At 40.7% G+C, this 24,221-nt stretch overlaps 1 protein-coding gene across 8 annotated transcripts in view; it reads left to right on the plus strand.

The window, feature by feature from the left end:
- slc8a3 (solute carrier family 8 member 3) overlaps positions 1-24,221 on the plus strand; it is a 174,163-nt gene that overhangs the window by 140,497 nt on the left and 9,445 nt on the right. For 5 of the 8 annotated variants that reach the window (XR_015107034.1, XM_086158603.1, XM_086158582.1 and 2 more), the window contains exons 4-5: positions 20,127-20,248; positions 20,876-20,975. Coding sequence is in view for 7 of the 8 variants with exons in the window: in XM_086158603.1 (XP_086014729.1) it covers positions 20,127-20,248; positions 20,876-20,975 (222 nt within the window). In the remaining variant the exon portion in view is untranslated. Of the gene's footprint in view, positions 1-17,987; positions 18,006-20,126; positions 20,249-20,875; positions 20,976-24,221 lie in introns of all 8 variants that reach the window. The other 3 variants (XM_086158562.1, XM_086158553.1, XM_086158571.1) reach the window with 1 other exon arrangement.

Raw genomic sequence — 24,221 nt, forward strand, 5'->3', positions numbered from 1 at the left:
GGAGGGCATCAGCGACGACCGATGTAAACAATCGGCGTCCGAATCGGCGAAACCGGAAACCCGGTGTTTTTAAAAAGGTCCCGGAGCTCGATGAGCACGTTTGCGGTCGTCAGTAAATCCAATATGGCCGCCGAGGACGGAGGTCAGAACATCCAGTGGTGATTGTGCAGGGTTATGTGTTGAGTGCGCACACACACACACACACACACACACACATAGGTGCACACGTTTGAGAAGTTCAGGTGCAGTTTGCAAGAGAGCTGCAAAGTCTGGATGTGAAACAAGTCAAAATCAATAGGTTTTATATCTCGAGGGGTCTTTTTTTGGGGGGGATTATCGAGGATTTTTTTTTTTTTTTTTTTTTTTTTTCTGCGTGACTCAATTGATTTATTCATTATTTGAAATCCAGTATTTACATCCGAATGTCAGCGCGCGCTCCATAATCAAAGAATAAACACATGGCTCGCTCGCTCGGTCGGTCGGGGGAAATGTCGACCGTGTATGTCAACAAAAGATTTACATCCCTTGTTCTTAATTTTAATAATATCGGCCGTCCCGGCAGATAGCTCATTGAAGGAACAAAGTTCTTTAAAAATACACGATAAAATATTCATGGACAAGCTGACTGGTACCCAGAGGGAAAGACATGAAAGCGTTCATAAAATCATTTTCTTCCACCGCGGCCCTCCGTGGAGGACGGATAATAATGTTGGGTATGATAAGTGGATATCGGGGACTTGGGGGAGCATCCTTGAGGCTTTCGCTCGCGCCAAGAGACGACTCGGGGGCGGCGGCGGCGGCGGCGGCAGCGGCGGCGGCGGCGTGCCTTGGCCGGGCCGAACCGGGCCGTTAATCAACGCTCAGGGCTACATCGATGATGGCGGCGCCGTCGTCACGATACATCACTAGCAGAGAGCCGACGGGCCACATCCACTTCATTCATACACATCAGTACGAGAGCAGTCTGGACACACACACACACACACACACACACACACACACACACGCCAGCTTGGTTTGGAGTGTTTACACTGGATCGGCGAGTCAGATAAAGATAGAGAGCAAATCAGCGCAATTCTGTTGATTAATTGTTTGTTTTTTGTTACTTGGCTCCGAATCCGTCTCCGAATCACAGCGAACGCTAACAAGTGCGGATTTAAACTCAAGCTTTGTGTTTCCGTCGCCGAGGAGAAGTTTCACGCTTCTTCTAATACATCCCACCTGTAGGAGGACGTCATTAACTTCTTCACATTCAAGGATATTGTTCTCTCAGTGGAGAGAAAGTTAAAACGCACAAAACACATCAACATCAATATATATGTTATATGCATGTGTGTGTGTGCCATTTAAAATTTTTAATTTCAATAGTAATCGCTGTGAAATTGATTTAGACTGAGAAAAAATGTTCAAAAATGACGTCTTTTACGAAGGTTACGATATGTATGTGAGATAAGAATGGATAAGACAAATAGAAATTGAATTTGTCCCAGAAGTGGGTTAAGTATTTTGATTTTTTTTTATATCTCTTAAATGAATTTCCCTCATTTAAAATCACAGACAACAGAAAAATGAATTGGTTCCAACCAGCAATTATATTCGCATGCGATATCAGTCACACGTGCACCACGTTCGCGCTTCGCTATTATTTCACGCTTCATTTCCACAGAAAGCCTCTTCTTTCTGTGTTCAGCGCTTGTTTTCTTTGGGGCCGTGGTGATAATTTAAAAAATATGCAAAATAAGACAAAAATTGATGAGATAGGAACACCACACTGGATTCGCGTACGGTACAAACTGCTTCTTAAAGGTCAGAGCGGCGAGCAGCGCCTATTCAAAAGGATCGCATTTTCTTACCGCACATATTTCGAAATTTAGTTTTTCTCGCTCTTGAATGCATACCATGATTTTTTTTTCTTTTGTATTTCAAGGATGAAATTTTCTCAACCTGCAATTATATTATTATTATGATGATGATTATTATTATTATTATTATTATTATTATTATTATTATTATTATTATTATTATTATTATTATCATTATTATTATTATTATCATTATTATCATTGTTATTATTATTATTATTATTAGTAGTAGTAGTAGTGGTAGTAGTAGTAGTAGTAGTAATAGTATTGTTGTTGTTGTTATCATTATTATTATTATTATTATTATTATTATTATTATCATTATTATTATTATTATTATCATCATTGTTATTATTATTATCATCATTGTTATTATTATTATTATTAGTGGTAGTAGTAGTAGTAGTAGTAGTAGTAGTAGTAGTATTGTTGTTGTTGTTGTTATCATTATTATTATTATTATTATTATTATGTCATCTTTATAGATCATAAGACAGATCATAAGAATTTAATGCTTTCTCACTTTAAATACTTTTATGCCATCTTATGTCGTATTCACTGTCTAATGTGTGCTCATGTCTGTACCGCGTCCTTTAGTGTCAAATAAAATGAATGATTATTATATGTCTATGCATATGTATGTGTGTGTGTGTGTGTGTGTGTGTGTAATAAACAGGATTGATGACTTTATAATAGCGAACATTCATTTCTCATCTGGCGCGACACGATGAGCTGCTACGCAGTTTGCCGGCTGTTAATTTACACAAATGTACACACAACGGCATTACCGCCATACTTACAGTGTTATTTTTGCGCCGCATTATCGGCAATTAAAATTACACTCTGATTTTTAGTCATTTTTCTCTCGACTCTTCAATTTTCTAACCTGCAAGAAAACGGTTCTAAGAAAAGGCCTTCGTACGCCGAACTTTTGAACTTCCGTCTCAAATCCCGGCCCCCTTTGCATCAGCACGTGTGTGTGTGTGTGTGTGTGTGTGTGTGTGTGTGTGTCGGTCTGATGACATTATCGGGGCCGCTAATCCGCTGTGTAATTGCTCACCGCTGACACGTCAGCCAGGGACGATACAAGCGCAGAATAATCAGACGAGACGGCGAGAACGATTCTGCTTGATCCGGACGGAGGGTGCAGGAGGATGGGAGCAAAACTGTAAAAAAAAAATATTTAGAAATATGGACGGGGAAAAAGGAGGGAGAGTAAAGATAGGTGGTAGAGATGCAGAGATCCAGATGTGAGAGCGTGGGGGAAACTTGCAAATATTTATCTCTAAAAAAAAAGAAAAAAAAAAGGAAATAAACGTTCGATAGCTTGTGACGAAACGCAACGGTATAATTATGTCGCTCGGGGTGATTGCACATTTTATCAATCCGTTCTTCTGTTTTTGTTTGGATCCAAAGCGGGCGCTCAAAGCTAATTTTGGCGGTTCAAGAAGCGAAACACAAACTGTCGATTTAAAAAGAAATATTTATGATTTCGAGATTTGAAGTTCTGGAGATTTATTCCAACCTGTTATATTATATTTTCCCAGATCTGGTCTTAGCTGATCCGACTAGCCTGCATCTTATTAGCATGAGCAGGGTTAGCAACGGCTAACAGACGGCTCCAGAGCCCCGTCGTGCTGTTTCATGCCTTGACCAAATAAAAACAGCTATTTCATTTAAATGCATTTAATTTTTAGTCGGTTTGTTTTTGAAATGTAATTCTTGATTTGAAGATTACGGTGATTATTATGTCATAGTAGCAGATGTGCGGCAGACGATGTATTGACGCAGATGCTGTGCAGTTGCAGGAGCGAAAATCAGATTAAACGGGTAAAATAAACATATTATTTTGCAAAGATATATATTTTACATTGTTCTGTGAAATGTTTTTATCCGGGTTGACGGCTGGCTGCACGCTCCGGTACGCTCGATAAAACGATGACGGCACACAGAAGCGGCGTTTTTGGTTTGGCTGCAGGTGGATCATTCAACCTCGGCCTTTTATTTTCTCAAATAGAGGTTAAGTATTTTCCACCGACGTGATCTTCTACCTGCCGTTTTTTTTTTTTTTTTTTATTATTATTTGTTTATTTTGTTTTCCGAGTTCCAAATGTTTTTGTTGCATGCCAAAATAACATTTCTGTTTTCTCAGTTCATTGAAGTTCATTGATTTCACAAATGTAACACACAATAGTTTTTTTGTTTGTTTTTTTCCCAGCAATATAGGCAGTGTTATTTTTATTCTAGAAGTCAGAAGGATTTTTGGAAAACGGGTCCAAATAGCTTTTTTGATTCTTTCAGATTGTCGACCCCTGAGCTAAGGCTAGTTAGCCAATTAGCTCCGTCGCTAGTTTGATTCTGCAGATATCGGGTATCTAGCGTTCCCGTGCGGGTGTCGTGGTGTTTTCCTTAAAACGTCCGTTCATATATTTTCATAAAATGAACGTAACGACTGCTGAAGTTTGTTTTAAATGTCCGAGGTGTTTGCCGTCCGGTGACATCGCATCCTGCTTCGTCACGCCGGTTCGTTCTGCCTGTTACTGCTCATGATAAAGTGTCGCAGAGACAATGTCCAACGTGCCTTAGTTTAATCTTAAAGTTCATAAATAAGCACCAATTTCTTTAAGAAATTAAATAATGTGTTTGTTTGATGAAGGATGCCCCGGAGCGTTATTTCAATTCATTCATTCTTCATTTTTTGGCTGCACTTTAACGTGGTGTTAATGGAACACCACAGTCGTAGAGGCTTGTTGCGCCAAACGAACTGTCGCCGACTCTCTTTCTCGGAAAAAATTGCGAAATTTCCAACAGTTGAACGTGATTTTGCCCGATTAGGCTTGAAACTCACGTTAAGGTCGTTCACAAGTACGTTTCAAATGTTGTCAAACGTCACCGCCCATATACATATACATATACATATACTTATACATATACATATACATATACATATATTGACAGATGGTTGCAATACATCCTCTAGCCCAGGGGTCGGCGACCCGTAACACCCAAAGAGCCATTTGGACCCGGTTTCCTCGGAAAAGAAAACACCGGGAGCCGCAATTACTTTTTGACATCTAAAATAAAGGTACCACTGTATATATTGCTTTTTATTACCTTTACACTTTGTATAAACAAGTGGGTAGTGTGTTGCTTCTGAAATTCACAAAGTATTACGGAGAAAATTAAATTTTATTTATGTAATGAACTCATTTTGAGCTTTGGGCTTTCAGAGCGTGTAGCGGAGCCTTGACCTGAATTTTAAATAAATCGGGGAAAAAATCACTGTGTCAATAAACATTAAAAAATAAATATTTGCAAAATATCTTCATAAATATTTATTTTACCTGGTTTATGGGACTTCTGCTCCTGAACTTCTGCACACAGCATCTGCAAATCGGGACTTTACCAACTGGCGGGTATACCGGCTTCCGCCAGTGTGACGTTATTTTTAGCGGCAAAAAATGATAAATATAATTTTATTTAATATTTCAAGAACTAAAAGTAAAAAAAAGGAATTAACACAAATGAAATACACTTCAGTTAAATATTTAAAATTTATTTTCCCAAGCCACTCGGACCCCTGACCCAGAGGGTCCACTAGAATTCTACTGTTCATGTAACTCCATACATTTTCATTGTACGTTTCATGTATGACGTTTATACATTTACAGGACGGGTGAATACTTTCTTCCTTACACATTTAATGGCATCTCTTCCATTTAGATTTTAATATGCACATGTGTAAATGGTTTAAAAATCCCTTTCTTTATAAGTCTCATTTAATCTGAAAGTGCATTACTTTATTTTTCAATGCCAATTACTTGTTAAAGTACAATCAGTGGGATCCATTGCGATGCATGTGAATGATAAAAGTAAATTGCACGTTTGTCCAAGGAAATATGAGGTGTTTCATGAAATGTTTTGTAAAAAGGATTTCTAGATTTCTAGAATTGCTGGACTTGGCATTGCAAATCATGAATGTATGCTAGCTGTGAGACACTGGTACGGTGTGCTGTAGGGGTAACAGAGAAGTTCAAGGTGGAGGTGGGACTCCATCAGGGATCAGCTCTGAGACCCCTCTGGTTTGCAGTGGTGATGGAGAGGCTAACAGACAAGGTTATCAGGAATCTCCATGTACCATGATGTTTGCAGAAGACATTGTGATCTGTAGTGAGAGCAGACAACAGGTAGAGGAACATCTAGAGAGGTGGAGGTATGCTCTGGAAAGGACAGGAATGAAGGTGAGTCGCAGCAAGACAGAATATATGTGTGTGAATGAGAGGAACTCGGGTGGAACGGTGAGGCTACAGGGAGTGGAGATCAAGAAGCTGGAGGATTTCAGGTACTTAGGGTCAACAGCCCAGAGTGTAGGAGAGTGTGGAGAAGAGGTGAAGAGACGGTCCAAGCAGGTTGGAACGGGTGGAGAAAAGTGTCAGGGGTACCAAGAGATAGAAGAACATCAGCCAGAATAAAAGGAAAGGTGTACAAGACAGTGGTGAGACCAGCGATGATGTTTGGACTAGAAACTGTTACCAAAAGACAGCAGGCAGAACTAGAAGTTGCAGAGATGAAGATGTTGAGGTTCTCTTTGGGAGTGACCAGGATGGAGAGGATCAGGAATGAGTCTATCAGAGGAACAGCACATGTTCGATGTTTTGGAGAGAAGGTCAGAGAAGCCAGACTGAGATGGTTGGGTCATGGACAGAGGAGGGATAGAGAATATATTGGTAGACGGATGCTGGAATTGGAGTTGCCAGGCAAGAGGTCTGGAGGAAGACCAAAGAGAAGATTTATGGACGTAGTGAGAGAAGATATGAAGGTAGTTGGTGTGAGAGAGGAGGATCCAGAGAATAGGGTTAGATGGAGAAAGTTGACTCGCTGTGGCGACACCTGAAGGGAAAAGACCAAAGGAAAAGAAAAATTTGTCACAGGGGTGCAGGACATGTATGACCGAGACAAAGTGATGATTGAGATGGTTTGGACATGAACAAAGGAATGTTCATGGTGAAGATCTGGGTCGAAGGTTGCTGAAGGTGGAGCTGCCAGGCAGGAGGTCTGGAGGAAGACCAAAGAGAAGATTTATGGACGTAGTGAGAGAAGATATGAAGGTAGTTGGTGTGAGAGAGGAGGATCCAGAGAATAGGGTTAGATGGAGAAAGTGGATTCGCTGTGGCGACACCTGAAGGGAAAAGCTGAAAGAAGAAGAAGAAGGCATCGCTAATCATGCAGTCGGGACTCCCATCCCGTAATACAGGTGAATCCATATTGTCCAAATTCGTCCGATCACTTTCTTTTTCGGCTCGACGTCATTAGAATGACGAAATTGAAGGTTCAGATCCTCCGGCGGCTCCTTCCCCCGTCGCCCCGACATTTCCCGCGGAGCGTGTCAAGTATTTGACGAGGGCTGAGCCAAAGTGGATTGACTTTACCAAGACAAACAGAAAGTGAAAGTAATATCGCGTCAAATATCCCGGGCTCTTGTTAAAACTCCAATATGGGCTCTTAGACGTCAAGAACGGCGTGTTTTAAACCTCATTTTAATTTCCATAACGACGGCACCGGTTGATACGGAGCCTTCCTTTTTTTTTTAATTCAAAAATTGGGAAGAGGAGCGAGAAGCAAGGCAAACACGAGGAGCGGAGATGAACAATTATAGATTGCGGCGGCGGCGGCGACGGGGAACAGACCGAGAGGGAGTCGGAGGAAAGAGGACGGACGGAGGAAGGGAAGGAGAAACGGCGGCAGTTAAGAGATTTGTTAATATTAGAAAGGGGGCTCTTGTGAAACGCAGCATACGGGAAGATTAGGAGGATTGTTTCCAGAAGCTTTCCGAGCGGCCGCCGTCGGTCCAGAGAGCACTTTTACCGCTCGTGGCGAGGATTTTTGGGTGGGCGGTTGCGAGAAGAGGAATGAGACACTTTATCTAACAACACTTTATCTCCTCGGCCACAGAAAGCCTCGGCCAGCCGGCGGAGGAGCGGCTTAATCTCGGATTAGACCTCCAATCTGACCCGAGAGCATCAGATCCTAAAGTCCAAGTCAACTCAAACCAAAAAAAAAAAATGGCTGGTTTTAATCTCGAGTGCAAGTTTAGTCTTCTTTCAGAGTTAGTTGTTTATTATTTGTAGAGGTCTAATTAAAATAACTCTTACGATGACCCAAAGACAGGAAGCGTAGCTGGAGGTCGAAGAGATGGAGATGTTGAGGTTCTCGTTGGGAGCGAACAGGATGGAGAGGATCAGGAATGAGTCCATCAGAGGGACGATGCATGGTAGATGTTTTGGAGAGAAGGTCAGATGGTTTGGGTCATGAACAGAAGAGGGAGAGTGAATATGTTGGTAGAAATTGGAGGTCTAGAGGAAGTCCAAAGAGGAGATTGATGGATATGGAGGTCGTTGGTGTGGGAGAGGAGGATCCAGAGAATAAGAATGAGAACAACTTTATTTATCCCGAAGGAAATGGTTGTGCCAGAGTTTCAAGTAAAACATAACAATAATGAATAATTGTAGGAAAGTGTATAAACAGTGGGAAAAAAAAAGGGTTAGATGGAGAAGATGGATTCACTTTGGAAACCCTGAAGGGAAAAGGCCCAAAAGAGAGGAGGAAGAATTATTATTATTATTATTATTATTATTATTATTTTATATTATTATTAATATTATTATTATATATTATTATTATTATTACTATTATTATTATTATTATTATTATTTTATATTATTATTTTATTATTGTTATTATTATTATTATTATTATTATTATTATTATTATTTTCGTTTATATTCTTCTTTTTCTTCTTCTTCTTATTATTATTATTTTTATCATTATTATTATCATAAATTTCTTTCACATTATTATTATTATTATCATTATTATCATTATCATCATCATCATCATCATTATTGTTATTATTATTATTATCCATCCATCCATCTTTCTCCCCTTATCCTGCACTCAGGGTCGCGGCTGATGCTGGAGCCTAATTATCATTGTTGTTATTATTATTATTATTATTAATATTAATATTAATATTAATATTAATATTAAAATGGCCTAAAATAGGAAAAAAAAATAGTTTTAGTCGAGGAGTGACGTCAGAAATGTGCAACGTTCCAGGCAGGAGAGGATCGTATGGTACAAGCCTTTCGCTCGACAAGCACGGCTCATTGATGGATCAGTGAAAAAGTAATAATCACAATACAAGAGCTCGGATCATGTGACTGAACATGAGGGATTTAACCTTTATAAACCCGCGTCTTATTATAGTAATTGTACTGAAAAAGATGACCTTATATATTCATTCACTGTCTGCACCGCATGACCTGCAGTCAAGGCCGACCGCCAACTTCAATAACCTTCCGCATGATTTTTTATTTTTATTTTTCTATTGCTAAACAGTTCATGTTCTGTTTTTTTAATTCTCCACCAATGAGATACGGCTACTCGGCTCTCTTAAAAATGACGGGGTGACCGAGTCGAACGGAGGACAAGAAAAGAACAGAAGAAAATGACAAAAACAAAGACGGCGTCCAAATGCTAATGGACCTTCCTGGAAGCAGGAGGACCTTCAACGGATCCCGTTTCCTGACATTGCCTTCGTTTATATGTTCCAGGGACATTTATTACAAACTGTCTGACATCAAAAAAATAAAATAAAAAAAAACAAGAATAATAACTAGATAAGTGAACCAGACAAGGACTGTTAGAAGGATAGCATAGTCGCGTGTTTTCTCGGAAACACAGCTATCGGAGACCGTCTGGCGTAGTGATGGGAATTCCGGCTATTTACGGATTTCTTTGTTGCTTTAATCGACATATTACCAATAATAATGTAACATTATGCACAAAATGAATTAATAATTAATGAAAAAAAAAAAGTATTGTACTATATTATAATAGCCTCTTTTTTTCGCTCTACAGTGAACTTTTGACTAATTTAAACTTTTAACTTTTTTATACTAAGCAACTCTAAAGTCAAGCAACACAGAATCGCTGAAAACACGACTCAACAAAATGTAAATTAAAAATGTTTACTTTTCAGTGCAACAACAAATAAACTATGAAATACAAGACTAAACTTTGAGCTTTTTTATACGTAACAAATTTAAAGTGAAACACAGGATCCCTGAAAAACACACAAAATATAAATTAAAATATTTACAGATCTACAAAAAATAAATTATAAAATACAAAACAATTTTAACTTTTTATACACTCAAAAAATTTAAAGTCAAACAACAACAACACAGAATCCCTGAAAAAAAATGCAAAACAACAAAACAAAATAATCAAAAACAAATTAAAAACATTAACTCTTCAGTGCTATAAATAAACTATAAAATACAAGAACTTTTAACTATTTACCCATCAACTTTTAACCAATTCAGACTGAAACAACACAGAACTCCTGAAAAACACGCAAAAAATATAAATTAAAATGTGTAAAACTAAAAGAAATAGATCAGCAGTCTCTACTGAAGATTGGGATTTAGAAACACCAAGTGCAGACACAGAGACGACACCACACATATTGACCAATCACGTGCGACTTCGAGAGAATAAAAAGCCGGCTCCTGATTGGTGGGGAGCCGGCTCCCCACCAATCAGGAGCCGTCTTATAGAGAGGTTACGTTCGCGGACGACACATCACGAGTCTGGCGGCCTTATCGGGGAACAAAAAGCCCAAACGTCGAACGGTATTTATTGGAATTTCTATTCGAAGTTTTTCACCACAAAAAAAAAAAAATAACATCAGGAGAAAATGGAGCTGTAACCTTGACGGGCGGAGCTAAAAATAACCCTCTTTCTGATGGAAGCTGCTGCTTTTTCTGGCCAAACTGTTTGTTTACAGCCATCGGCCTAATAACTCCAAACCAACATGGCGGAGATTTATTGACGTCAGGCGGCGGCTTTAATTAGGCCAGATTAAACGCCCGACCCTCTCGGCCGTGAAAGGCGTGGTGGCGTGGAGCGGCGGAGGGGAGGGTTTTGGCGAGGACGCCGCAGCCCGGCTCGCCCGCCATCCGGTTGGATTACACATTACACAGTTAGTTCGGCACGGCGTGTTTTGACGCCTCGTGATTCCTCTGCGTCAAAAAAGGCGCAACGAGATGACGGACGCGGCGCTCAGACGGCGTGCGGAGGGATGACAGAGGCAGCCGCCACGCCGTCTCTCTCATCTCCCTCCTCGGAGGGATGACGGGCGCTTTGAGAGACTTCCCGTCTTGCAAAACCTGCTCCATTAACACTTGGCTTTGAGCTGCGGGAGAAGCGCCTGTGTGTGTGTGTGTGTGTGTGTGTGTGTGTGTGTGTGTGTGTGTGTGTCTCCGCCGAGACCATAATAACTCTATAATGAAGTTGCACAAAACAGGGAAGTGTCTCACGTCTGTCAGCATCTTTTTTTTTAATTTTTTTTTCATCTCGTCTACCAACAACTTCAAACCTGGTCGGCTCGGCGCCTGTCATCCCTCCGTTATCTGGTGTTTTTATTCTCTCATTCAAGAACCGAAAATTAGAATATTGTGATAAAGTTCTTTATCTTCTGTTATGCAATTAAAAGAAAACAAAAATTATTTTTTCATGATATTCTTATATTTTGAGATAGGATTTTTGAGTTTTCTTATGATGCAAGCCAGAATCAGCAATATTGAAATAATAAAAGGCTAGCGATAATTCAGTTGCTTTGTAATGAATCCAGAATGTATGACATTTTTGTTTTTATTACAGAAGATAAAGAACTTCATCACTATATTCTGATTTTCGGAGACAGTCCTGTATATAAATAACCGTCAGCAGATCTTGAATGGAGGTGATTCAAAGAATAATTTTCCTCTCTTCCTCCGATCCGTGGATCGTTTTTCCTCGCAAGCTTTCTTTGTTTTTGACCGTTATATTTGGAATTCGGCAGCTGCTTCAACAGCATCCCGGCTAATTTAGGCCGCTTTCGTTTCCAGTTTTCAGTGGCCACTGTTATTTTGCTGTGCCAACAAAAAAATAACCTTTTCATCTACATGTGGATTATTTTATGCCCAGATTAAACTCATTCTTAAACAAGATATTAGTTATTGAGCATATCCCTCGGAATTTCAGCAGTACCCTGTTGAGTGCACCGCAGCGGCTAAAAATAACAAAATAAATCTATGTGTACATATACAGGCCACTCTTGTGTATAAACTGCAGGTGTCCACGTCATAACATGAGCTATTTAGGCGCAAACATTTTTTCAAACTTGTACCGTAAATCAGGGACTACAGAGCGCACCTGTATATAGGCCGGACCGACTAATTTGTAAAAGAAAAAAGAAACTGCACAAAAATTAGCCGCTCTTGTCCATAAGCCACGGGTGTCCCCGTTGAAGCATGCAATATTAGCGCAGCAAGATGTTACAGGAAAGGTTTTTACAGGACAAAAGTAATGAAATAAATGACGGTAACTTCTAGAACAGGCGTGTCCAAAGTCCGGCCCGCGGGCCAAATGCGGCCCATGTTAAAATTTCCACCGGCCCGCAGCCTCTGTCAAAAAAATCGATTACAAAATCTAATTCGGTCCTGCAGCCTATTTTTACTATTTCGTATTTTTGATCTGAATCTAAACGTGCAATAATGGCAAAAACACTGCATTTCCCCTTTTTGATCAGGAGTAATACATATGGCACTCAATACTTTGTACTTCTGAATAATATCACTGTTCACTGTATTTTCCTATTCACATGTTTTGAATTTAGAAGTTCAAAGTGAGCATTCAATAGTGAATTAAATGTCATGTTTCAAATGAACCTATATATGTTTAATCTTATTCCAGATGGACTTTTTCCCCAGTTTATGTGATATTCAAATATGACAGACAGAGTAAAAACTTTAGATTTGTGTTCTGTGTTAAGACATGAAAAGAATGCCGATTGCAAAGAAAAATGTCATGAAATAGTTGATTGTCATTTAATGTTAATGGTTCAAAGAATGTCGGCCCGCACACCTTTTCACCTCACCAAATACGGCCCTCTTTGCAAAAAGTTTGGACACCCCTGATCTAGAACTGCCGGTACATAACGCAATTTTTTCCAGAACAAATGCCGAACTTGCGCGCATCAAATGTATTTCTGCGCGTCTTTTTCATGATGGGGGTGTGTGCAAAAAGCACAAAACGGATTTTGCAGAAACACAGAAACACTATCGTAATTACCCTTTAAAATTCTATAAATTAGCCGCATCGTGTTCAGAAAGTAGCGGCTTATAGTTCGGAAATGACGGTAGTTGCGATGAAACTCCGTTTACGTTGTTCTGAAATGACCTTTCCTGGAAAACGAGCCGCCGGCGGATCGATGGTGCGGGCCGGGGTTTTGCCCTCCGGTCCAGCCGTCACACCTCCTGACCTCCTGCGCTAATGAACACCTCCGCCTCCCCATCCTTCCCGGATGAGAGCGAAATTTTGAAGCCGACGTCGGCCTTCTCCCTCTTCACCTCCCTCCCGTCATCCATTCATCTGTTCTTCCATCCCTCCATCCTTTCCTCGCCTCCTCTGAAGCCTCCAACTCTTCTGTGAGTCCGTCTCCTCCCTCCATCCTTCCACCCGGACCAGAATAGCCCCGATAAGTCAGACCATGATTCTGTCTTAATGAGCTGGGGGAGGGCGAGCTGTGTATGTGTGTGTGTGTGTGTGTGTGTGTGTGTGTGTGTGTGCGGTGTTAAATGAGGGGGGGCAAAGGCGGACATTAACTGCGTATCGATGTGGTGACTCAGAGCCAGAGAGGGACTCGTTCTTTTGTAACAAGCTGGTTCTGAAGATGGGGAAACATCAGCAGCATCTCTGTCTACACACACACACACACACACACACACACACACACACACACACACACTCCTCCACCCCTTCAATTACATCCCTTTGGTTAATCTTCCTTATCGCAATTGTATTGCTGGCAGAATGACAGCCTTCTGGATTGTGTGTAATCCAGACAGTAAGCCTGATGCTAAAACACCGCCGTGTGTGTGTGTGTGTGTGTGTGTGTGTGTGTGTGTGTGTGTGTGTGTGTGTGTGTGTCGCTGCATCAACTATTAGCTGCAAGAAAACTAAGTTGATTTATGATGCTGTTTGGTACATTTGAAAAAAAAAATGGTACTGATTTAGTACATATATGTTTGTACAAAGACAGCTGGAGGTTGCAGAGATGGAGATGTTGAGGTTCTCTTTGGATGGAGAGGATCAGGAACGAGTCCATCCGAGGGACGGCACGTTAGATGTTTTGGGGAGAAGGTCCAGTTTACCTACAGTTTACCGGTTAGATTTGAGGCTCACGTTAAGTACGTTTCAAACAAGCGTCACGGGTGTCAAACTCAAATACGCAGCCGGCCAAAATTCAAAACTGGGACAAAGTCAATATTGATATTTATTGAAAAAAAATATTCCTCCAGATGTAACAATGAACCCAAACAAGTTTCGCTTGCAATAATATGAAATATAATACAAAATATAAAACAAGCATAGCTTAATACTATAACTTAATATTGCACACATGCAAAATCCTGTTTTCTGCCTGAGTAGCCGGTATTAGCATAAGGTTGCTATGACAACTGTCAACTGAGAGAGTGTTTACGGGTCCTGTTGTGGTTTTCGTGCCAAAACACCAGCAGAAAATTCTGGGATTTGTAGAATTAGAGATGTAGACTATACCTGTAGTCCAATAGCCATTTGGTAAGGCTTTGCGGGCCAAATATAATTACAGTTTTGGGCCAAATTTGGCCCGCAGGCCAGAGTTTGACACCTCTGACCTGGAGGGTCATGGAGGTTCTCATGGGGAATTCATGTCCTGATCTTCTTGTCTTTGCGACTGGACTTTAATTTTTTCACTTGATGACATTTCTTCCTGGGTTAGGTTTTTATTGTCAAACATCTCGTTGATTTGTGTGTGTGTGTGTGTGTGAAGGTTTAGTGTGTTGAGAACTTGTAATACATCTTGTCCAAACACTCAGGGACGTCCAGTTCAGGAGTTGGATGTTGATAAACCGCAGCTTATCAGAGGCGGGAGGTAAAAAGTACTTCAGGTCAGAAGTTATACCGCTTTACTTTTACTGGAGCCGCTAATTTTCTTCTAACTTTCTACTTTTCTGCGCCGCATAAGTCTAAACTTACCAACATTTTTTTTTTCTTCTCCAAACGATAGATTTGAAGGCGTCCGAGGGAAATGATAGATTTTAAATGCTTATTTTGGGTCGTGGCTTTTCTTTCCGAACGTCATGACTGATTTCAGCTGGCGGAGGAAACCAGGAACAGACAGTCGACAACTTTATATTCTCCCAATGTTAAATGTTTTTATACTTATTATGTAACAAAGTTTCCATATTATAAGTTTAGTAATGATAGTTTAATGTTACCTCTACTTCCAGCTCCAGCTCTTTTTAAACAAATACTAATGATATTAATTAAATATTAATTTGTATTATAAATTTGAAGTATAATATACATAATTAAACAATTCTATGTGTGTGTGTGTGTGTGTGTGTGTGTGTGTGTGTGTGTGTTGGTATGCTTGAGTGTATGTGCATTTGCTAATCTGATTGAGTGAATGAGTGAGTATGTGAGTGCTTACCTTTGTGAATTTGTGTGTGTGTGTGTGTGTGTATGTGTGTGTGTGTGTGTGTGTGTGTGTGTGTGTGTGTGTGTGTGTGTGTGTGTATGTTAATGAAGTCGGTCACCCTCAGTAATTAATGCACTCAGTCTCAGGGTGATTAAGTGGAGCTGCAGATCCATCAGAGGAGGAGCTTGTTGAGCGTGTGTGTGTGTGTGTGTGTGTGTGTGTGTGTGTGTGTGTGTGTGTGTGTGTTCCAAGTAAGATAACCTGCTCCTCCCCCTCTGGGATCTTGGGGCTCTTAATCTGGATGATCTCCTTCACCTGTGCTGCTGTTCTGAACGTTTGTTTGCTTCCCGGTTGATTCCTGGAGGTTTTAACAGAAGATCAGATTAAATAGAGGGAAAAAATAAAAAGTCCGCCCCCGACAAAATTAATCCAGATGGAGGAGGACGAACTTCTGTCTGATGAACATTTTCAACCTCCTCATAAATCCCTCTCCGAAGGAGGCAAACGTTCCCTTCCTGTTTGAACACCGTCCAGCGCTGCTTCCATTAGCATTAGCGCATTAGCACCTCACTTTTGTAATTTCAATTTTCCGTATACAGTATATCCTTGTTTTTCGCGGGGGTTACGTTCCAAAAAGAACCTGTGATAGGCAAAATCCGTGAAGTAGAAACCTTTATTTTTTTACAATTATTATACAGTTAAATACTCTATAATATATCGCTGCTGTCGTCCTTATGTTTTTTTCTTCCTTCTTTATGGAACGAACGGAAGATTCATTAATTCCGAAATGCCGACCTACAGCCGCGTAGCTTTTACCTTCCCTTAGCATGTCCAGTTTAACTTCATCTGCCATAGATAGCATCTTCTGCTGCCTTTTGGGCCCTGCAAGGTGCTTTTGTCGGACCAGAGCGTTTTATCAACATTTTGGGTTTTAGAGAATTGAAATTGCAAGAGAATTTGCACGTACGTCGTGTAAATTCGGCAAGCTGTTTTACGTACGTGTACATTTTAAACTGCAACGTTATTGACGCACAGGTAGAGAAGAAGTGACTTTTTAGCCAATCAGAATGCAGAACACAATGCACCATGCTAATCTGTGAAGTGGCGAAACCGTGAAAAGTAAACCGCGTTATAGCGAGGGATCGCTGTAAAGCCAAAGGTCAGGAGACATATTTAAGTGTGTTTGAAGCTCATAGATGCTTCCGAAATCCTGCGGGTTCGAGAATGGAGGCGGACGAGGCGTCTGGCAGCTTCCAGGCAGGAAGGAGCGGCCGCTGATGTTTAAACACCGGCTCCTAAATGAAGCTGTCAAATGGCGCCCGGTTGTCGCCGCCGCCGCCACTGCCGCCGCCATATTGACAGCTACAACAGGCGCCGCTAACATACAATGTGCCTACCAGACACACACACACACACACACACTGGATTTGACGCGAGTGTCTATTTTTATGTTGCACTACAAACATAGTTTTCTGCACCATATTTCCTGCAAGGTGTTCAGATACTCAGTTACTCAATCAGCCATGTTTTTCTGCTCGTTCTGGAACTGATTTTAAACTGTTTTTCCGTCTGCGGTGCACATCTGTGTTATTCCACATGTTTATGGACAACACTGTCCTCAAAAATAGAAAAAAAAAACATCTTATGATTGGAAAAGACGTTATATTACAAATATATACATATATATATATATATATATATATATACACTATTATCTATTATTGTTATGTTTTACTTGAAACTCTGGCACAACAATTTCCTTCGGGATAAATAAAGTCGTTCTTATCTTATCTTATCTTATCTTATCTTATCTGATAAATACAAATTAATTGTTCAGTCATTTGATTTTTGGATGCGGGGCTGTTATAGTTTCATAGGTTTTTGGGGTAATAATGGCAATGTGATACAGAAAATGTAATCTGATTACAATCATGAGTTACTTTAAGAGTAAAGTAACTCATTACTCTTAAAGGGGGGTCAGTTACTTCCTGCTAAACAAGGATCGGAGAAGGTTCGTCACTTCCTTCATGACTCAACACACTCTGGTCCTCCTGAGGGTTCCTTACAGCTTCACCTTCTTCCTCCTCCTCCTCTTCCTCATCCCACCTTTTTCTTCCTCCTCTTCCTCTTCTGCTTCCTCCTCTTCCTCCCTCTTCTTCCTCTTCCCCCTTCTCTTCCTCTTCTTCCTCCTTTTCCACCTCTTCCTCCCACCTCTTCTTCCTCTCCCCCTCCTCCTCCTCCCCTTCTTCCTCTTCTACCTCTTCCTCTCCCCTTCATCCATCCTCTTCTTTCTCTTCCTCCTCCTCTTCCTCATCCCACCTTTTTCTTCATCCTCTTCCTTTTCTGCTTCCTCCTCTTCCTCCTCTTCTACCTCTTCCATCATCCACTCCTTCTTCCTCCTTTGCCTTCTCCTCTTCCAGCTCTTCCTCCTCTTCCTCTCCCTCTTCCTCCTGACCCTGCTCTCGTCCTCCATGACTTTTATCAGTTTTTCTGTTTATCTCCTCCTCCTCACCTCCTTCATGACTCTCATCACCTTCTCCTCTTCCTCCCCACAGCCCAGTTGTTAGCTGACGGTAGGTAGTGTGTGTGTGTGTGTGTGTGTGTTAGTGTGTGTGTGGACGAAGGCTCGGCCGCTGCTGTGTGTTTTCTGTGGCGTCACCCCCGGAGTTTGTCTTTGCACGGGATTGAAAAGTTGTTGTTTTTCTAAAAAAAAGCATCTGAAAAAGATAAATCAAATCAAACAGGACAGGAAGTGGAATTTTGATTTAAATTTAAAGACATGGGAAAGATTTGAGAACTATCTGGAGGGTCTCACTGTCACCGGAAGGAGGGGGATACCTGCATCGTGACACTTGTGTAGAACACACGCCGCTCTCACACACACACACACACACACACACTGATAAGATCTCTACTTTTGAGGATTAATTAATCATGAATTCATGAATCATGTTCTCCAGTCAGGGGCGGGAACCCAAGGAATAGACAGATAAAAAAAAAAAAAAATAGAAACCTGCAGGTCTGGAATTAGAAATGTAATTATCTTTGTGTGTGTGTGTGTGTGTGTGTGTGTGTGTGAGATTTGGCTTTTCTTTTTTATCCGGTGAAAGGAAGTCGCGTCGTGTTGTGTCACGGCGACGGCTGCATAATCAAATTTTAAACAAGAGCAAAAGAAATCCTGTCAGGACTTGAGGGGACGCACTGTCTTGGCTGTGTAATTGATTTGGCTGAAACAGTGTGTGTGTGTGTGTGTGTGTGTGTGTGTGTGGGCTCCTGGTTTATTATGCATGCTTCCATGCATGTGTGTGTGTGTGTGCACGCTGGCACGGCCTCCTATCAAAGGGAGTTGGCTGCGATCTTTAATGGCAGAGTAAATATTTAATGGGAAGCCTGTTGTCAGCAAAGAGCAATGGGCTTATATAAAAGACGACAAGGTCTCTGCACCAGGTGGCTCTGGTGGGAGTGGGAGTGGGAGTGGGAGTGGGGGGTCACACTCAGAGCGAGAGGAGACCCCCTCCACTCGGGATGGATGGATGGATGCGGGAAATGTTGGGCGTGCAGCTGGTTTTTCTGCAGGAAGTGTTGATGAAGCTGTGCTAAGACCTGATTAGCATAAGGCTAAAAGAAATAACTCAGGATGCATGTATGTATGTATGTATGTATGTATGTATGTTTATGTGCACTAAAATAAAGGGAACACTAAAATTGCATATCCTAGATTTGAAGGGATAAAATACTCTTATTTCAATACGTTGTTCCTTACATCGTTGAACGTGCTGACAGCATAATCACACAAAAATGATGAATGAAAATCACATTTATGAACCCGTGGAGTTCTGGATTTGGAGTCACACTCCTAATGAGAGTGGAAAAACAAATCCTGAAAACAAGTCAGTGATGCTTTCTAAGTGGAGAGATTGATTTAACACAAGTGTGATTCAATTTTATATATATATATATATTTTATAAATTAATTGTTTTAATATATATTTATATTTATACATTATATTTATACATTTTTTTGATTTAATTTATATTTTTTCATTTATATTTTACACTTTATATATATATATGTGTGTGTATATATTGTTTTTTTATATATCTATACATTATATTCTATACTTTATATATTTTTTTTTTATTTCATTTATATTTTTCATTTATTTTTCATACTATATATATATATATATTTATTTTTTATTTTTTATTTTTTTTTATTTTAACCAGTCACCAGTCTTATAGTGCTTATTTTCATTGTTTCTCTTGGATCTGAATTTTGTGGATGTGTACTATATCCTTAAAAACAAATGCATTATTATTCTTTTTATAATTATTTTTATTTATTCATTTTTTTTGAGAAGCGGGATCGACACAGGACATATTGTGAACTTCTCACAACTTTCAGATTGAATGTAAAAATAAAGAATCACGGCAAACAAGTTGTAAAAGGACTCGTCTGGATCCAACGGCGAGTCATAAGTAAATAAAGAGGGTCAAATCGAATGCAGGTCAAACATGAAGTTCTTCCAGGATTGGAGGTTCTTCACGTCCTGTAGCGTCATGGAGACGAGACCTTCTCTGGAGATCATCAGGACCACAGGCCTTCAATTAAAACGCATCATTGTTATTATTATTATCATCATTATCGGGTATAAAATCCCACCTGAGGTCTGACCTTCTCTTTCTTCACCCAGACGTTGACAGAAAGTTGACGACGGACGAGGAGGAGGCCAAGCGCATCGCCGAGATGGGGAAGCCGGTGTTGGGGGAGCACGCCAAGCTGGAGGTCATCATCGAGGAGTCCTACGAGTTCAAGGTCGGGACTTTGTTTTGGGGGTCGCGACCTCCTGGCGTGTTGACGTGTTGCCAGCGTGGAGATGACGGAGATGTTTGCAAAGCAGCTCGACTAAACTCGCGGGCAGCACTGCACCCATGTGGCCAAAACACGTACCTTCACCCTCGGCCCTCAAACCTCGATGATGATTTATTTAGGATTCTTGACATTCTGAATATTATGGTTATAACTATAACTATAATTCAGATATATATATTCAGATCTAATAAAATTGATTTTTACCTTTAATTATCTACTATTTATTTGACTTTTATTGTGCGATACGCGATAGGTTTAATTTGACAAACATTATTACAAATTATTTTGATTATCATGCGAATTGTGAGAGACAAAGAAGCGTCAAAAAATGGTGAAATGAGCAGGAAAAAAAATAAAAATAGAGCAAAGAGTCAGGAAGAAAAGGAAGTAGTTTATCGAGCCTCTCGCCTCTCGGAGTCCGATCCGTTTATTGCCGTTATTTAATTCACCGTGTTCTACAAAATACTGTCAGGTATCGATTGGATGTGGAAACGTCAGGCTGAAAAATGTCTCACTGGAGGAGGAAGAAGTGGGTTTAACTCCAAACCCCGCTTGTGTTTGACGCCGCAGAGCACGGTGGACAAGCTGATCAAGAAGACCAACCTGGCCCTGGTGGTGGGAACCAACTCCTGGAGGGAGCAGTTCCTGGAGGCCATCACCGTCAGCGCAGGTACGCCGGCCGGCCCCGGCGGCCATCTTTGTTTTGGGCATGACTCCGGTTGAACCTCCTGAGGACCAACTTCTCCAAAATTAATCAGTTATAATGGTTATTCTTCACATACAAACCGGTGCCCTCGAAAGTATTTTTCTTTTTAAACTAGAGAGGATTAAGTCATTTCAAACTGATTATTGGATTATGGATTTTTACATTGCCTTTATGTCTACAATTGAGGATAAATTTCATAAAAATACATATATATATAGACACATTATATACATTTTTATGTATTTCATCTATTAAATCAACAGCACCCAGAAACTGTGACAACCTAAAATTGTTTTTTTGTTATTCAGCTTTATATAAAAAACAAAACATAGGCAGCCTCAACAAGAGCAGTAAAGCTGATTGACATCAGCTGGAAACATCCCAACTGTGCAAGAAATTATTTGAAAAACTAAGTTAAATATATTTAAAAAAAAGACGATCTTAATATTTCTTAAAAATGAAAATCACCCAGAACTTCGATCGGAAGGAAAATAAAATCCCAAACAAGAAATCTCTCAGAAATCAGAGGAAACTTTCTGTCAGAAAAAAAAATAGACAGATATTCTCAAAAAAAAAAAAAAAATCAGCAGTTTTCAAGCAGCTTTAAATGTTATGAAATCATCTTAATCCTAAACCCAAACACCGGCCCGGATAATCTAATCCGCCATCGCACGACGGTGCAGAAATATTCAATTTGGGTGGTGTTTTGTATTTTTCATGCTCCTCCTGTGAGGAGCTGGAAGCCGACCAGCAACCCCAACCCAACCCGCCGCCCCGGGTTTGGTATTTTTAGCCGTCGAAGGACGACCCCCTTCAATCTGGGCCAGCTCGACTTTTCGGGCGGCGGCGCCGAGTCCTTGAAAATCAGGACAAAGTCATTTGTTACAGCCGTCTGAACGCAAAGACATAAGTAATTACACATTAATGACAACTTGCTAAATCATGTATGACGGGGCATTTAGCTCATCAACGTTGACCTTAAGATAAATCGAATGAGCTTTTAGGTTTTTATTTTCGGCGAGAAAATACTTTATACTGCTTTTTTTGTTTTTGTAAACATCCTGTAACCCAGAGGTGTCGAAACTTTAAGCAAAGAGGGCCGTATTTGGATATTTGGAGCCGTGAAAATGTGTACAATTTTTTCAACCATTAACATTAAATGCAAATGAATTTTTTTAGTGCAAACGGCATACTTTTCATGTCTTAACACAGAACACAAATGTAAAGTTTTTACCCAAATCGCTGTCTTTCATATTTAAGTTGATGGGCCATACAATGAAGTTATGGGAAAGAGTAGTGGAAACTAGACTGAGAGCAGAAGTCAGCATTTGTGAACAGCAGTATGGCTTCATGCCTAGAAAGAGTACTACAGATGCACTATTTGCGTTGAGAATGCTAATAGAAAAGTACAGAGAAGGCCAGAGGGAGCTGCATTGTGTTTTTGTAGACCTAGAAACAGCATATGACAGGGTGCCAAGAGAGGAGCTCTGGTATTGTATGAGGAAGTCTGGAGTGGCAGAGAAGTATGTTAAACTGGTGCAGAACATGTATGCTCGCTGTGTGACACTGGTACGGTGTGATGTAGGGGTAACAGAGAAGTTGAAGGTGGAGGTGGGACTCCATCAGGGATCAGCTCTGAGACCCTTCTTGTTCGCAATGGTGATGGACAGGCTGACAGATGAGGTTAGACAGGAATCCCCATGGACCATGATGTTTGCGGGTGACATTGTGATCTGTAGTGAGAGCAGACAACTGGTTGAGGAATATCTAGAGAGGTGGAGGTATGCTCTGGAAAGGAGAGGAATGAAAGTTAGCTGCAGCAAGACAGAATATATGTGTGTGAATGAGAGGAACTCAAGTGGAACGGTGAGGCTACAGGGAGTGGAGATCAAGAAGCTGGAGGATTTCAGGTACTTAGGGTCAACAGTCCAGAGCAACGGAGAGTGCGGAAAAGAGGTGAAGAGACGGGTCCAAGCAGGTTGGAATGGGTGGAGAAAAGTGTCAGGGGTACCAAGAGATAGAAGAACATCAGCCAGAATAAAAGGAAAGGTGTACAAGACAGTGGTGAGACCAGCGATGATGTTTGGACTAGAAACTGTTCCAATGACCAAAAGACAGCAGGCAGAACGAGAGGTTGCAGAGATGAAGATGTTGAGGTTCTCTTTGGGAGTGACCAGGATGGAGAGGATCAGGAATGAGTCTATCAGAGGGACGGCACATGTTCGATGTTTTGGAGAGAAGGTCAGAGAAGCCAGACTGAGATGGTTGGGTCATGGACAGAGGAGGGATAGTGAATATATTGGTAGACGGACACTGGAATTGGAGCTGCCAGGCAAGAGGTCTGGAGGAAGACCAAAGAGAAGATATATGGACGTAGTGTGAGAAGATATGAAGGTAGTTGGTGTGAGAGAGGAGGATCCAGAGAATAGGGTTAGATGGAGAAAGTTGACTCGCTGTGGCGACACCTGAAGGGAAAAGACCAAAGGAAAAGAAAAATTTGTCACAGGGATGCAGGACATGTATGACCGAGACAAAGTGATGATTGAGATGGTTTGGACATGAACAAAGGAGTGTTCATGGTGAAGATCTGGGTAGAAGGTTGCTGAGGGTGGAGCTGCCAGGCAAGAGGTCTGGAGGAAGACCAAAGAGAAGATTTATGGACGTAGTGAGAGAAGATATGAAGGTAGTTGGTGTGAGAGAGGAGGATCCAGAGAATAGGGTTAGATGGAGAGAGTTGACTCGCTGTGGCGACACCTGAAGGGAAAAGCCGAAAGAAGAAGAACTGTCTTTCATATTTGAATACCACATAAAATTAGGAAAAAGAGAAAAAAAACATTCAGAAACATGAAACATATCTAAGTTCTTTTGAGACACAACATATTATTCTCTATTAAATGCTCACTTATACATATATATAAAGTGATATAATAAAACAATAACAGTGATACTATTCAGAAATACAAAACACTGAGTATTATTGATTTTATGACAGAGGCCGCGGGCCGGTGTGGGTTTGGACACGGGCCGCATTTGGCCCGCGGGCCGGACTTTGGTCCTGCCTGCTTTAAGGTGTGTTCAGACCTTCATACTTGTAATTACTAGGTAATAACAGATTTTCAAACACACGCTTACCAAACAACTGATAGCGCGGATGAGCTGATCCCCCCACCGGACGGGACGGCGATCACGTCTGAACCACGGCGTCTCAGC

The sequence above is a fragment of the Fistularia commersonii genome, chromosome 1, assembly GCF_037954325.1.
Source record: "Fistularia commersonii isolate RoL2024-O1a breed Wild chromosome 1, RoL_Fcom_v1.0, whole genome shotgun sequence".
Classification (NCBI taxonomy): Eukaryota; Metazoa; Chordata; class Actinopteri; order Syngnathiformes; family Fistulariidae; genus Fistularia; species Fistularia commersonii.